The sequence below is a fragment of the Rhopalosiphum maidis genome, chromosome 2 (assembly GCF_003676215.2).
Source record: "Rhopalosiphum maidis isolate BTI-1 chromosome 2, ASM367621v3, whole genome shotgun sequence".
Taxonomy (NCBI): Eukaryota; Metazoa; Arthropoda; class Insecta; order Hemiptera; family Aphididae; genus Rhopalosiphum; species Rhopalosiphum maidis.
In genome coordinates, this window is record NC_040878.1 from 14,028,595 (window position 1) to 14,044,399 (window position 15,805).

At 26.4% G+C, this 15,805-nt stretch overlaps 1 protein-coding gene across 3 annotated transcripts; it reads right to left on the bottom strand.

The window, feature by feature from the left end:
• Window positions 1-365: 365 nt before the first annotated feature.
• LOC113551478 (vacuolar protein sorting-associated protein 35) lies at window positions 366-6,829 on the bottom strand. 3 transcript variants are annotated; one of them, XM_026953742.1, is made up of 15 exons: window positions 6,656-6,829; window positions 5,798-5,982; window positions 5,594-5,717; window positions 5,332-5,536; window positions 5,054-5,248; window positions 3,659-3,742; window positions 2,958-3,155; window positions 2,707-2,852; window positions 2,437-2,644; window positions 2,151-2,260; window positions 1,896-2,064; window positions 1,649-1,828; window positions 1,351-1,584; window positions 766-909; window positions 475-663 (listed from the first exon to the last, which is right to left on the bottom strand). In XM_026953742.1, the coding sequence occupies exons 2-15, from the start codon at window positions 5,979-5,981 to the stop codon at window positions 475-477; spliced, it is 2,370 nt and encodes a 789-aa protein (XP_026809543.1). In that variant the 5' UTR covers window position 5,982; window positions 6,656-6,829. The 3 variants fall into 3 exon arrangements, with proteins under 3 accessions (XP_026809544.1, XP_026809543.1, XP_026809541.1); XM_026953740.1 differs by having other exon boundaries at window positions 6,416-6,828; XM_026953743.1 differs by lacking the exon at window positions 6,656-6,829 and having other exon boundaries at window positions 366-663; window positions 5,798-5,981.
• Between the last annotated feature and the right edge of the window lie 8,976 nt (window positions 6,830-15,805).

The following is a 15,805-nucleotide window of genomic DNA, read 5'->3' on the forward strand; positions in this document are numbered from 1 at the left end:
AATGTTGAAAAATATACGGGGTTAATTATTTGAGATACCTATTTTGGAAAAATATAATTTATTAACACAAGTTATTATTGATTATTATTTATTACTGAAAAAAATATAAATAATAATTATTTATTATTTATTATTGAAAAAAAAATAAATAATAATTATTATTAATAAAAAATATGATGACAATAAAAACCAATTATAGTATAATAATATTAAAATTATTTAATATTTATAATAATCAAATATAGTATAATATAATTTAATTTTAACATAATTTATTTAAATTATATTATATATAAATCACAAAAGTACAAATTTCATAGCTATGTTTACAACTATTTGTATTTTAGTGATAATAATATGAATAATTAATGTATAAACAGTGATTAACTTTAAAATAAAATAAAAATTCAGAATATAAATAAAAACATAATTATCAATATATTGGACCTAATTAATAAACTAAGTTTGATAATATTATAACGTTAAGCCTTCTAAAGCTTTAAAAACTGAATCTTCTGTATCCGCAGAATCAATTCTGTTTTGTAAATATGCAATTGTATTTTCAAAATGTTTTGTAATCTGTTCAGTTTCTTCATTTGCAGTTAAACCAGTTATTTCCTTTTTTATCTGGCCTATTAACTGGTTCAATATATCCACAGATACCTAAAAATTTAAAACTTCTATATATTTCTGAATTTCTGATGCGATTGTTTTTTTGAATAATGCTAGATAATTTAAAATAAATATTTGTGAAATTACACATACATTATTATTGCCTCTTTCGTAGAAATAAACATAGTAGTTTAATAATTCAACAAACAATTGAACTTGAACAGACACTTCCATACACTGTTTTGTAATGCGAACACATTTTTTTAAGCAATCCATAACTCGTTTACCGTCTTGAAGCTAGAAATAAAAAATTTAGAAATTCATACATATTACAGTAAAATCCTGTTACAACAAACTCCAGGAGACCGATTTTTTTTTCGTTATAACGGAAAATTTGTTGTAACAAAAATTTGAATAAGCTCTTTATAATCCCTGCTTTTCGGTAAAGGACATCTATGACTTTCATTATAACGGGATTTTTTGTTGTATAGGTATTCATTGTAACAGGAATTTACAGTATATCATTTATATCTTATGCAATAGTTAATCAAATTAGAGTATAACAACAGATAAAATTTATTTTTATTTTTAAATGTAAACTGTTTTACTATTATATTTTAAGACTTGTTAAGATAAATTTTTAAACATTCAACGAACTTCAAAAGTTTGAATAACATTTTAGTTTGACTTTATGAATACTTAAGTTCAATTTATCTAAAGTATTGTGAATTTGCTTACCGGTTGTCCGACATTATTTTGTGCTGACCAAAATAGATGTGAGCTAATAGCTACAGCTCGGCATTGATCAGGTTTTTTAAGTAATTTAGATGCCGCTAGAGCACACTGAGTACGAACAGGTTCAGCATTTTCTTCATCAAAGCAATTAATTTTTTCAAATGTACCAATCAGTAAAATAATGGCAGCTAATTGACATTTACTCTCAGATATTTCTTCTTCGTACAGTGTAAAAGCCTTTATATTTCATATAAATATTATAGAATGTAGGTAATTATGTAATAGAAAATAATCAGTATACCTGTGAGTAAAATTCATAGGCCACAGTTTCATAATTTTTGAAATTTATCTGAGAAATAGTTAAAGCTCCTTGCAAAAATAATCTAAGTGGCAACTCTGCAAGTTCAGCTTTAGTTAATTCTAAAATTGTCTGATGGCAAAACTGGAATATTTTTCGGCATTTTTTCTCCCACAATTCATCCTTAAAATTAAAAATATTTATTACATGATCTTATGATTATTATGTAATTAATTGTTTTTTAATATACTTGTTCTCTTTTTCCACTATATATCAAAGCCAACTGATATGCTTGAAATACAAGGGGTGGTAATGTATAACATATTCGTTTATTTCCTCCTAAACTAAAATGTTCTCTTTCTGCCATTAAAATTTTAAATTGCAGATCAGGTTCATCTGCTTTCATGTGATGAACAAATCTAATTAAAATAATTTTTATATTAATTAAAAATAGATATCATATATTATAATTTATAAATCTTGAACTAAAAAATGAAGTACAAACCTTCCAAGAAGACTTTGTTCTTCAGCAAAATCTTCAGGATCTTCTTCACCTACTGGTTGATCAGGTTGGTCTTTAACCAGTGGAGAAACCATTGTAAGAACAATTTCAGTCTAATAAAAAGGTAAACAATTGATAATTTTATATTAATTATTCTACTGTAAACTATTTTGATAATAATATCAAAAATAATTAAAATATATTTATTGTATTTATTTATTTTATTATGCATTCTAGATGGTTATTTTCTTAAATATTTCAATATGTAAAATACTAAAATGTATTATACCTGTTCAACTGACGGAATCATTGTTCTGCACTGAACAGCATTTTGTAATAAATAAATAGCAATAGTTTTACGACCAGTATAATCGAAATACTCAATAATTTCAGGGAAATGTTTAAGCTTCATCACTAAAAGAAGATCATTATAATTGTCAATGGGCAGTTTCATTAAAGCCATCAACTCTCTAGATACTGGATTTTTATGACTGATTCTATAGTTAAAAATATACATATATTATTATTATTTAAGAATATAGATTAATTTAAAACATACTTTTCAATTTTACGCTTTGCAAATGTATCAGAAATGGTTTGGAGAGATTTATCCACATAATCTAAATTTTCTGGATAGCATTTCAGAGCTAAGCCAACCATAGCAGCTTGAAGCGACACAGTATCTTCAAGCGGTAAATCACGACTCTTTAAAATAAATAAATAATTATGTTAGTATGTTAAAGCATACATTTTATAATATAGTAACAATTCAGAATTTTAAAATATTAAAAAAAGGAAAATATATTTTACCTGAATAATATTGGCTATTTGTTCAGTGAGTACTTCAAATAATTTCACTTCAGATGCATTTGAATTGTGGAAAGTAAATATTGTTAGACGATTTATCATTAAAATGACAATAGTTTTTACATTCACAGATGGTTGCAATTCACAACATGACTTTAAAAACACATTCAGTGTATAAAGATGAAATTCATCGGGAAACACCTACATATGTTTAAAGTAAGTATTAATAACTGAAGTAATTTTTAAATTAAATTAAGGATATAATTCAGATGAATAATAATTTAAATGTTAAAGAAATATAAGACCTTTTGAATAACTAATAACAAAGAGGTATTAATCAGGTAGATCAATATTAGTTGTAAACGTGTATTTTAAAATTACTGAAATTTACAGTTTTCATTTTGAAAATTCAAAACAAAAAAATATAAAATATCTGTTAAAGTAATTGTTTATTTTTTTTTTTAATCTTATTAAATTAAATTAATGTTATTTATTTTTTATGTTTATTTACAATCTAAATATACAGTAAAAAATAAAATAAGGAAATAAGTTAACAATTAGTGTACTAAACTTGGAAAATATGAGGAAAGAGAGCATCCATCAACACAACTGCTATACTATAATTAATTCAAGGAATAATTTCATATAATAAAGAATATAAATTTGATATGTTTTCTTAAATTTAATATGCAATTTAAACATACCTGTATTATACATTCCATAAGATACTCTTGGGCAATGGCATCTCGGCAACTAACAATTTGTTCCAAAATACCAGGCAAAACAACCTGAAAAAATTATAATAGTTAAGTACTACTAATTATTAAAATTTATTAGGTTGCTTATAGGATAAATTAAAAGCATTATAGATACTTTATATTAAATATATTGTAAGATATATTTATTTAAAATAATCTATTAATAAAATGTCAAACCTGCAAATGTTATGTTTATATTACAAAGTGGTAACATAACAAATCAAATTTTTATTCAACAGGTTTAATTTTGTGTTGTTAGCTTAAAAATGAGTGTATTAATCTTTTGTCATTCTTAAAAGTACAAATATTATTTGAGTTTCTACTCTCTTGTAGGTTTTTACAAAATTTTAATTCTTAAGTGAATTATAAGCATTTTTATATTTTAATATTTAACATAACTTACTTAAAAAATAATAAAATAGCATAGTAAAAATGAACAAAGGGCACAAATAATGCTTAATGTTCTTACCTTTAGGTTTGATAAACATTTCACAATAATATTAAAATTAACAACACAAAATTAGAATGGATGAAAGACATTTTGCCATGTTGTATGTTTGTAAGACAGAGATAACACATGCATACATTATATTCTCTACATTATTTATGAACAGGTGGTTCCTAACATAAGTTTAATGTTAGCACATATATAATAGGTTTAGATAATTTTAAGAGTACAAAATAATTATTGAGACAATTATTTTTACAATTTAAAAATCAATTAAAAAATACAAATTTCATTGTAAATATAGCTAACACAGCCATTCACAACAAAATCTAAAAATATGTTGGTTGTATACAAAATAAATGTATTCTTGTATTAGTTTATTTAACTCGAATATTAACTAAGATTTTGCTATATTGCTCTCATTTATAAACAAGAACTATATAAGTGGCATTTTATTATCTTCTTAATACTTTTAGTTTTGGAATTAATAGTTAAAATTATTTAATAAAGGACACATTACATTAGCATATTATGTTTTAACCTAGTAAACTTGAGCACTTTTATTCTATAATTATATTTTATGTAATGATGTAATGTATAAAATATAATAAAAATAAACAAATTCTACTACTAGAATCTGATTTCATGAATTTAAATAACCAAATAATGTAAATATAACTGCGCAAAAAAATATCTTGTACATAAAAACATTTAATAAATTATTATGCAAAATAATATGTAAACTAAATAATAGTACAAACATATATTTTGTCTTTGCAAGACACTTCTTAAAATTTAATTTTAAATTAAAAATAATTTACTTTTGAAATAGTATGTCAAATGTTAATAATATTTTGTTGTAGTTTTTAATTATACAAAATATCTTATCTTACTTTACGATATTTATCCAATGTAATACTATCTAAATGTGACAATCTGACCAAATTCGTTCCAACAAGAATTTTTAATTCTTCACGTTCTTTTTCACGGCGTTCTTTTTCTCTAGAATGCCCTTGATGTTGCATTCTTACCCATAGTTTATTCATCTCAGCAAAATTCATCAATATAAAATCAATTGAATCACGTACCTAAAATTATTAGGTAGCAAATATTACTATCGTATTAAATATTTATTTTATAAAAATGTATTAATATTAATTGGTTCTCTTACAGTGCCTTCTGGGTGTTCAGTCTCTTCATTATCTGGTATATCAGGTAATACATTTTTGGAACATTGTAATAAATAATGGCGTAAAAATAGGCCTCGTAAAGGATGTTGAACACCACGACACATTTCAACTAGATCTTTTAAGAGGTCTCGTTTTAAATTTGTATTAGTTTTTATGTAAACTAAGCCCACCGTAATCAATAAATAACTAGAAAAAAAAAATACTTATTAAAAGAGATTTTAAAAGAATTTGGAAAATACATACAGCCTCGGTACAATATTTCCAGCATACTGTATTATTTGATATAAATCATCAACTTTACGACCTCGTTCAAACTCTTCTACTAAATATAAGTCTAAATAACATAGTTCGTTGGTTACTTTCATAACTGGAAATAAACCATAAACAAATTATAATGAGTGAATAATAATATATGATTTTGAATTTAAATTATTAAGTTGTAAGTACATAGTTCATAATAGCTCTTTGGTGATAATAGAGATGTGCGTAGTTCAGCGAGCATAGCAGATGCATGTTTAAGTGCTTCCATTAATTTATTTTTATCCAAGCACATTTTCATATGCACCCCTTGTTTTTGAACGGACGCTAACGCAAACTCTAATTGTTTCTCTTGGTCCTCCATTTGTGTCATACTGAAATAATGAAACAACTCAATTAATTTTAGTCGGAAGATTATAATAAGGCACAATTTGTTGAATAAATATTATAATAATATAATATGATGTCATCTCGAAAAATATTACTGAATGGTTTTGCTAGATACAATCAGGTCGATTTTTTGGTATATTTTTTTTCAAAACTAATCATCAGATAAATAGGTATCGACAATATTGTTTACAAAAATCCAACAAGAACATATTGTAACAAACAGAATGGAGCGATGGAAAATATATGATAATATACGAATAGTACAAATAGGCGACGAGAAATTTAGGTTGTAATCAAAAAACCTGTATGATTGTGTTAGATTATATCTTTTTGTACTACAATAGTAACACAGAACACAGTCGATCGACTGTAACACCAAATAATAACAATAATATTTATAATAATAAAGACAGGTACCTTATAATTTCGTAATATCTATGTATATTGTGTTATGAGCTATGTGGTACGTAAAAACTTGTGAAAAAAAAAATGAAATAAATTTACTACTTCGGCGCGAAGATCCACTAACAAGTTATTGGTTCCGATAAAAATCCATTGGTTATATTTAAAATGAATACATTAAATTCTGATGGCACGTATAACAATAATATAATAACGAGTAAAATTAAAACAATATTAATAATTATTATCGCGTACTGTTCGGTTTATATTTTTTCATTCGGAAATCGGGTAGAGTTGCGAGTTCAAAGTTGTGTTTGTGTTACGTCTTGTGGCTGTGACAATATTCACAATTCATATACTGTCCGCAGTGTCCGTAGGTAGTTATCGTCACTGACCACGACTGTTATCATCGTCGTTCGGCAGTTATCAGTGGAAAGCGTCCGACGAAAACGGTGGGACGCGCCGCAGACCGTATAAAATACGCATAGAATTGTCGTAAATCTTAATAGATTTTAAGCGTACATAGCGGCGGCAGTTGGCAATGCTGTTCGGGAGACGTGCGGATAATCAGAAAATACTAGACCTTGTAATAATAATAGTAATAATAATAATATGTAAATCGCTAATATAATGGGCCGATCTAGACGTTAATAACGTTAATATCACATTGTTATTGTCCGGTCAACGTGTGTAGACGCGCGTAGGCGGTGTTCGTACCCGATCGTGTGGTCGGTCCAGATCGGTCGACCCAAGTCCCGACTATTATCGTTTTCGTATAGTGGTGCATTTTGTTGTGAACTCTTTACGGTTCGTACACCTACTACTACACATGTCAGCTTCGCGTGCTGGCCGTGCTGCGTGTGCACAATAAAGACATTATAGTTATTTAATAGGTATTGCTATTTAAATATTATTTCCAGAAAGAACGGTATAATATTGCGTAATATTATTATTATTATTATTATTATACATCCTGCGTTCCTGTGTATCACATTGTACACGATTACGTAACGATTTATTGTGTTATCGCTCATTGTGTGCGGCATACCTCCAATGGCGCTAACCTATGTCTACTTGTGTCTTTTATTTTTTTAATACGTGTACACTGTATACCTATATAATTAAAAACTGCAGACCATTTGCAATCCTTTTAACCAAAGGCGGGTAACTAGTAGCCGGTAGGTACATTATTTTCTAAACCCGCAATCTAACTTGAAAATAGTAATTCTCAAAAATTGAAGAAGCCCTAAATTCAACTGGATCCCGGTAGAAGGGAATACAGTTGAAAATAATATTTATAAATAAGTACAATATTCTTCGAACTGTGGGGTTAGTAATACATACCTTTAGGTACCTCTTGAGTTTTGACTAATCAAAATGGTTCTGAGTTTTAAGCAAGTTGTCAAAAAACTTGATTTAATAACAATTAAAACGGACTCGGATCGGCATCTAAAAACCTAAACAAATTTGTATATGAATAATTTTACGAGACAGGAGGAGGGATCGGCTATTCCCATCTCAGGCTTAAGTTTTTAACGTAATTACTTCATGGTAGTTCATTATACGTATTTCGTACAACATCGTAGATATCATGTTTGCCCTTCAAATACACCCCCTCCGTTATTTTGGCCTAGATCCATCCCTTGTACGCGAACCGGTATCAGGTATGGAATTCAAATGTTAATTTTGACAGTATTAGTGTCAACAAATAAACGTTATTTTTCTACTAAAATAACAGTTATTTTCCGTTACATCCCTACGTGCATCTACCGGTACTTAAATACTGAGTAGTGTACAGTGTACCATAGTGGATAGACATGAAAATGTTATGATGCCAAGTTCAATATACGTAATACATAATATAAAACAAAATAACTCGCCGGGTGATACTGTTTACGCCAAAATGTAAAAATAAGGTCCGATTTCCATTTCTGACAAAAAAGTTTTGAAACCAATTATTTTAATTTAAATAATGGAATTTGTATTATGTGCCAAGTACAACAACATTAAACGCAATTAAAAATTATAATTTATCTTCGTTAAAAAAGTTTATTTTAATAATTATTTAAAAAATTATAATTTAGTTTAAAATGTTATATTTATTTTGTTTATTTTAAAATATAAACCTATGTATCATTTAAATATAAGTGATGTTAATATTTAAAAACTATATACTTTAAATTTATATTTATTTTCCTTACTTAATAATACTTTTATTAAGGTAGGTAGGTACTTTTTAAAATATTTAAATACATGATTTCTTATAACAGTTAAAACACCAATGTATATGTATAATTTATATTTTTATGAAATACAACTATACCTACTATTATAGTTTAATAGTTTATAATAATTAATATTTGTATTGTTAACTAATGCCTTGCGAACAACAACCGACTGTTATTATTTTAAAAATTAATTATAAAAACCAATAAGCTCACTTCAGCTTGCTGTAAAATGTGTTTTAGTTTAAGAATTTATATGTAGGAATAAGAAAAAACATTTTCGAACAAAGGAAACAGACAATTTAATCTATAAACACTTATAAAATAAAAATATGTACATATGTCTATTGCTCTATACATACAATATTTTTAAACAATTACTACCTATAAGAATTTAGAATACTAAGAAAGTAAGAACAATATCGGAAGAACAGTGTATAACATTTTCCAACCCTATAGACTCAAAACGAAATGAAATTTTAATTAAGTACAAAAAAATTTGCTCATTTTCAAAATTTAAATGACTACTCTACTAAAGATTAAATAATTTTTCTTTAATATAATTTTAATAATAACTATAGTAATTCAAGCTAATCAATAATATTTATTTGTATTAATTACTTATCCCAATAGGCAATAATAGTATTAATTTTCCACCTTTGTGTTAATTTGTTTATAGCAGTGATCATTATAAATACATTATTAATATTATTATGATATAAAAACACTTACCTATTTAAAACAAAAAGTAGGTACTTTGAAATATTTAAAATAAATTTCAATATCTTTTTACTTAACTATAGTAATAGGTACTAATAAAAACAGATTATTTTTTATTAACTTAAAAAATATTTTCTTGTTTTATAAATTGGAGAATTCTGTTTATAATTATTTTGTTTAAAGCTGAATATCCTGCATGTTTAGAACTACAGTGTTTGATAAACGATTCTGATTCATGAAATTTCTGAAAAAAAAAATTTTGGCTCAATTAAAAAAAAATACCTCTGCAATAGCAACTTTTACTGCTATAGTTAAAAAAATAACAAAAGACTTATCCAAAGTTATTTGTTAAGAAATTAGTTTACTATGAACAAATAAGTAAAATTACGAATTGACGAATTTGTTATCATTCATTCATTCATAAACAGTTTTCAATTTTTATAATTCAAATTACTGACTACTGTAAATGTAGATATGTTAATGGAATTTTAAAAGATTCCTAAAAATGATATTTTTACACTTTTACAGGGTGTTGCCTTGTTTGCACCTCTCCCTTGTAATTGCGAGACTGCACGCAGCACGATAAGGTCATGATGAGACCACGGGGTATATATATATATATAAGTCTAGGTACATAATTTATTAGATAAATTGTTCGTGCTGCTGCAATATTCGATAAAATATAATATTACATTTTCACAAACAATTTTACACACATTATTTGTTAGGTACTAATTACTATAAATGGATAATTTTCGATACATCTATACCTACCCACCTATACGGCTATACACAATAGCCATGTATAACGCGATATATATTTATATTTGTCTATCCGGAAGACCTTAGGTGTCATATAATCTTCTCCCAGTCTACCACTACCATAAGAATCTTTTTTCTGATACATAACTTGAATAATCATAACGCGTACCTATAGGCTATAATTTAGTTTGATTTTTTATGTTTACAGTTATCACTAATAACATACTTTATAACATAAAATGTTACCCCCGATGACCCATAGGCGTAACTAGGATTTAATAGTTACAGGGGCTGGACTGGCTAGAGTCATAGAAAACCAAAGTTAAAAATAATTTAAAGGCTAATTGAGGTTAAAAAGTAAAACCTTATAGGGGGCTAAATACAAATACAGAGGAGCTAAGCCCCACTAGACCCCCTAGTTACGCCGATGACCTGACCCATCATAATCCCTGCTTTCAGCTGTATTGTCTTATTACATAGTATTCGTGATATTAAAATATTTTATAAGTAGTGACTAATATTTATATTACATTTAAAACTGTCCGAATTGTGATGTAAATTCAGTTCAATTGTACCTACCTTTTTTTTATATTGTTTTTAGTACGTAACTTATTACTCTACAGCTGATCTGAAGCACTTTAAAATTTACATATTTACTTTTTTAAAACCCTTTAGGCCATTACAGAAGTTAATGCACTATATAAATAAAAAAATCCAATATATACTGCACACGTCATAAACATAAGTTCATAACTCGTAGAATAGGTATTATATAGTGAGTATGAAACTATGATTTATGGAATATCATCATCACAAATAAACTATTAAACTATAAAGGTTATATAAAAGGGGTACTTAAAAGTAAAAAAGAATATTGTTGAATTTGCTAGTTGAAGAAGAATAAAATATGTAATATGTTACTTTCTGGTATTCGACGAATAACTATAATAAAAAAACCGTTCGATATGAACGTACATCGGGCACTACAGACATACTGCATAACTGACTATATACGAATTTTTTATTGTGTAGGCGAAATAGGTACTGCTAACTGCCGTACTGTTGCTAATATAATTAGCTTATACTTAGTATCTAATCAAATATATATTTATATTGTATACTATGTACAATAACTAACATATACCTATATAAATGGATAATATTAGTCACTAGATATACCTATACTAAAACCTTAATTAATACGATTTAATATAATAATGTGATATTTTGTAACAGATAGTAAGTAAATGAAATAATTTGTACAAATATATTATGTATATTGTACATATATACATTTTATTTAATGTGTGAGATTAATATTAAAATTAAAAACAATTGGATAACTGATTAGTAGGTATCTCTGCTGTAACCTGTACGAAGTGGACAATAGGTGTAAAATGGTTAACATTGTATACGAAAAACAATTTCGAGCAGAGATTTTGTATCTAGTTGAGTTAGTTTTTTCCGAAAACATTGTATTTGAAAATATTATTGTGTGTTTAAAATATAATAATAATTTAATATATAGTAAAATTTTTATTTTTATATCCCATTAATAATATTTTCGAAGTATAACAAAATAATAAATATCAAAAATTAGTCCAAATTTGAATTTAAAATGTTTAACTATGTGCTAACATATTTTATGATTTCAGTATAAAATTATGAATTACTTTTGGAGAGCTTTGTAAATAGATATTTGTAAGCCTTATCAAAAAAATGCTTATTTTATAAATGTTTATCTGTAAAACAATTTTTTAAATTTTCGTAATTTTGAGGAATTCAATCAAAATTTTTAATTCTATAGCTTACAAAAATAAACTGTATATATATTTTAAATATTTTTACATAAATACGAGTATAAGAACAATTTATGTGAGTTCTTGTATTTAAATTATTGAGTAAATTTATCCGGGGAATAATTTTTGATAGACATATTTTATAAAAAAAAAATATGGACAATTACATATGTTTATAAATAATAAGTTGAAATATAAAAATATAAGTGTATAAGTTGAAATATTTGGAAAATACATGTAAATAAAATTATCTTTTAAACATTTGATAAAAATTTCAAGTATTGTTATTCATTTTCGAGTTAACATGTTAGGTACATCATAAAACAAAATCGTATTTTTTGAAAACTATACTTGCGTAAAATTTCTTGTTTTTCCACATTTTTTGCTTATTGTTTTTCTTAGTTATTCTTAAAAATACAATAAATTTTCAATAATTTTAAAAATGATTTAAAATTACTTTAACTTTTCTAAATACAAACTAGATTAAATTTTTTATTCGAAATCAAATCAAGAGAACATACAAATAAGAGTCATTTGCGTAAAAAAACGCACATCATTATAAAATCAATATATATCCAAAATTTAAAATTTCTTGTGAACTGCTGTAATATACTGTATTAATTCACTGCTAGTAATGGCAAAATAATGAAATAAATATTAAAATATATTATTTATATCATCTATATTAGAATATTAGATATTTGTATTCCATACAAATACAATATTTTATATACCTAAAATAGACGCTATATATACACAATAAACGAAATTTAATATCGCTACTGCAGGCACTTATGATCATTATATTAGCTATAGTTATAGCCTATATGTAGGTTTATATATATATATAATATAAAATTGTACGATACACTCATAAAATTATGTAGATATCTGCATAGTAAATATATACAAGTATACAACATATCTAAATGTATATAATATATTTGTATGTGTATATAACAGTCAACAGGTATTATCATAGATTATGTAAAAATATTTCCATATAATCTGTAGTAGTTAATTTGTGTGTTTGTGTGTACGTCATTTATGTTTCAGGTACGTTGTTTTTGTTTTCATACTTACATTCTATACAAAAATTAAACGACATATCTAAAATACTAAACCTATGTAAAATACTAAAATACATACGTACGAAAGTATTCAACACGTAGTACAAGATAACTAATAAATATATCGAAATGTCAGGTACCTATATCAAACATAAATACATAACTAGTGGTATATCGTAAAACTCGATGACCCTAGAAAATAAGAGGTGGATGCCCTCTTAAACATGGAAATTAAAAAATGATACTAAAAAGAGTCTGATAGTAGAACCTAATTAAAACAATGATGATATAATTTTTTAGTACTTGTAAATTTATTTTATAAAAATAACATTTTATAATACTTATAAATGAAATTTTCTATCCTTCATAGTCTTATTAAGAAAAAAAAAATAATTTCTTAGCAGTTTTTTTCAATTTCATGATAGTACCGTGTATGGTTCGAATTATTCATCTTGGACGTACCAACCTTGGGTACCCAAATTAACCCTTTTTGAACCTCTCGGAAATCTATACGGCTGATTGAGTGGTTGCAAGAAAAAGAAAATGTCGTAGTAATCGTTTAGGACTTTATTCTTAGTTGAATTAAAAAATTAAATTAGTTCCAAAATCATATGTGGCTGCGCTGTCTAATGGCAAAGTAGTAAAAGTGAGCGACTTGGGACATTTTTCACGTGTAACTGCTTTAAAGGTAGAATACAACGGCAACAGACGGCGCTGTCGTTATCGTCCAGACCCGTTGACCGAATGCCATAAATACTTATAAAATAAATAACGAATACAATCTATAGGTATTTTATATACCTATATAATTTATCTGTATCCAGCGAGTGCCGTATAACAACCAACCAGTTCACAGGGTACATACAAATACATAAATTTAGAAATGTTGATTCACTATCTTTAATTCGGACCCATTGCCAATGGGCAATTGGACAGTTATATATCCTTTTTACATAATACAAAACAAAGTCGCTTTCCGCTGTCTATCCCTATGTATGCTTAAATCTTTAAAACTAGGCAACGGATTTTGTTGCGGTTTTTTTTAATTGATTTAGTGATTTAAGTGGAAGGTTTATAATATATATATAACATGCATAATATAGTATAGAAACACTGATAATTTTAATTAAAAAAAAATGTGTAATTTGTATACCTATATATATATATATATATATATATATATATATAATTGTGAGGCTCGCGAGCTTCCAGCCGCTAGCAACTTGACCTTTTTGTCCGTTAATCAGCCATCAGCGTGTAGATATGAATTATTCCGAGAAGTTTATCGACAGGTATATACGACGGGTATGATGTTTTCGATATATTCCGAAATTACTCAACTGATTTTGATAAAATTATGATCAATGTGGGTAATTTTGTCTTCGTCGTAAGATATGATAGTTTTTATCCCGATTAATGACCTCAATATATTACCTATTTATCGGTTTACGGGTGAATTCATTACAAATTATGCGGTAAACAATTAGTATTTGTGCTAAAATTGAATAAAAAATAAAAAGAGGCTACACAGAAATAAATTATTTAAATTACAAAATAATATAATATTTATAATAAATTATATCTTTACTTGATTGTCATTGTATTAAATGTAAAATAATTGGGGAAAGACTTTGTTTATTGGAAAAATATGTCAGGTTAGGACATTCTACATTTTCAAATCTCAATCATATAACAGTACCTACGACATAACAGTAAATAACGATACAATGGCAATGATTTTTGGCATTCACTCGAGCCTCATGTTATGGTAGGATTACAATTTTCCTATGTGGCAATGTGCACAATATTTTTCGCTTGTCTCAAATCTTCAATGAAATCCTTAATTAGAATTATTTTTAAATTATCATAGGAATACAATTCGTAAATTATTGTGTATAATTTATGATGTTCATATAACATATTCACATATTGTAAATAAGTACGAATTGATGATAATACTAATGATAATAGTAAATGTGTTGAACTTAGGAATATTTTAGAAATTTGCACAAACAATGTGTGCATAACGAAAAATACTTTCATTAAAAATTACCATACTGATGGTACATTTTTATTTCAAAAATAAAGAAGAATACAAAAATAAAAGAAGGTTACAATTGGCAGTATGGAAAATAATATATGACGGTATATTTGTTACAAACAGTTTAGATATATAGGTACTTCAGTTTAAAAGAATGCAGTTTCCTCTAAAAGCAGCATTTGCAATGTCAATCAATGAAGCTTGAAGATGATACGCTTAAAGTAGCAGGTATAAATTTAGAAAAATCCTGTTTTTCCTGTGGAAGTTATTCTCTATGTGGCGTGCTTACGTGTAGGTATCGGGTATCGAGCCCAAAAAATCTTTATGTTGAAGCGAAAGATGGAAAAACAAAACACGTAACTTATAAAAATGTGTTAAAATAAGATATAGTTTACAATAAATCACAGTAGTTTGCAGTTAGTTTGTATTTGTATTACTTACAAAATTCATATGTAACTAATAACACTATGCGTGGCATGTTCAGTGCGCAGTCTCAGTTTGCATTTCTATACTGATTTTTTTTCGGCTTCTTAAAACTGATTCACATTTTTAGACCTATTTTATCTGAACAACAGACCCACGACTAATTGTGATGTATGATGTATGGCTAGAAAATTATGACGAATACGCTTCTGCCATCTAAAGCTTAGATTCTAAACCACTAATCAGCAAAGTCGAGTTCAAGCTCAAACTGGCCAGTCTTTCGACATTGCATTTGAAAATCATGAATCGATTTCATCCGAAGTCATGTATAGGTTTTGGGCAATTTTTTTTATGAGTGATTAAAC

Coding starts and splice junctions, on each gene's coding strand:
- LOC113551478 (XM_026953743.1), bottom strand. CDS start 5,981: ATGACACAAATGGAGGACCAAGAGAAACAATTAGAGTTTGCGTTAGCG. Junction 2,853..2,957: donor AAATAGCCAATATTATTCAG/GTAAAATATATT, acceptor TTTATTTTAAAG/AGTCGTGATTTACCGCTTGA. Junction 1,829..1,895: donor ATAGTGGAAAAAGAGAACAA/GTATATTAAAAA, acceptor TTTAATTTTAAG/GATGAATTGTGGGAGAAAAA.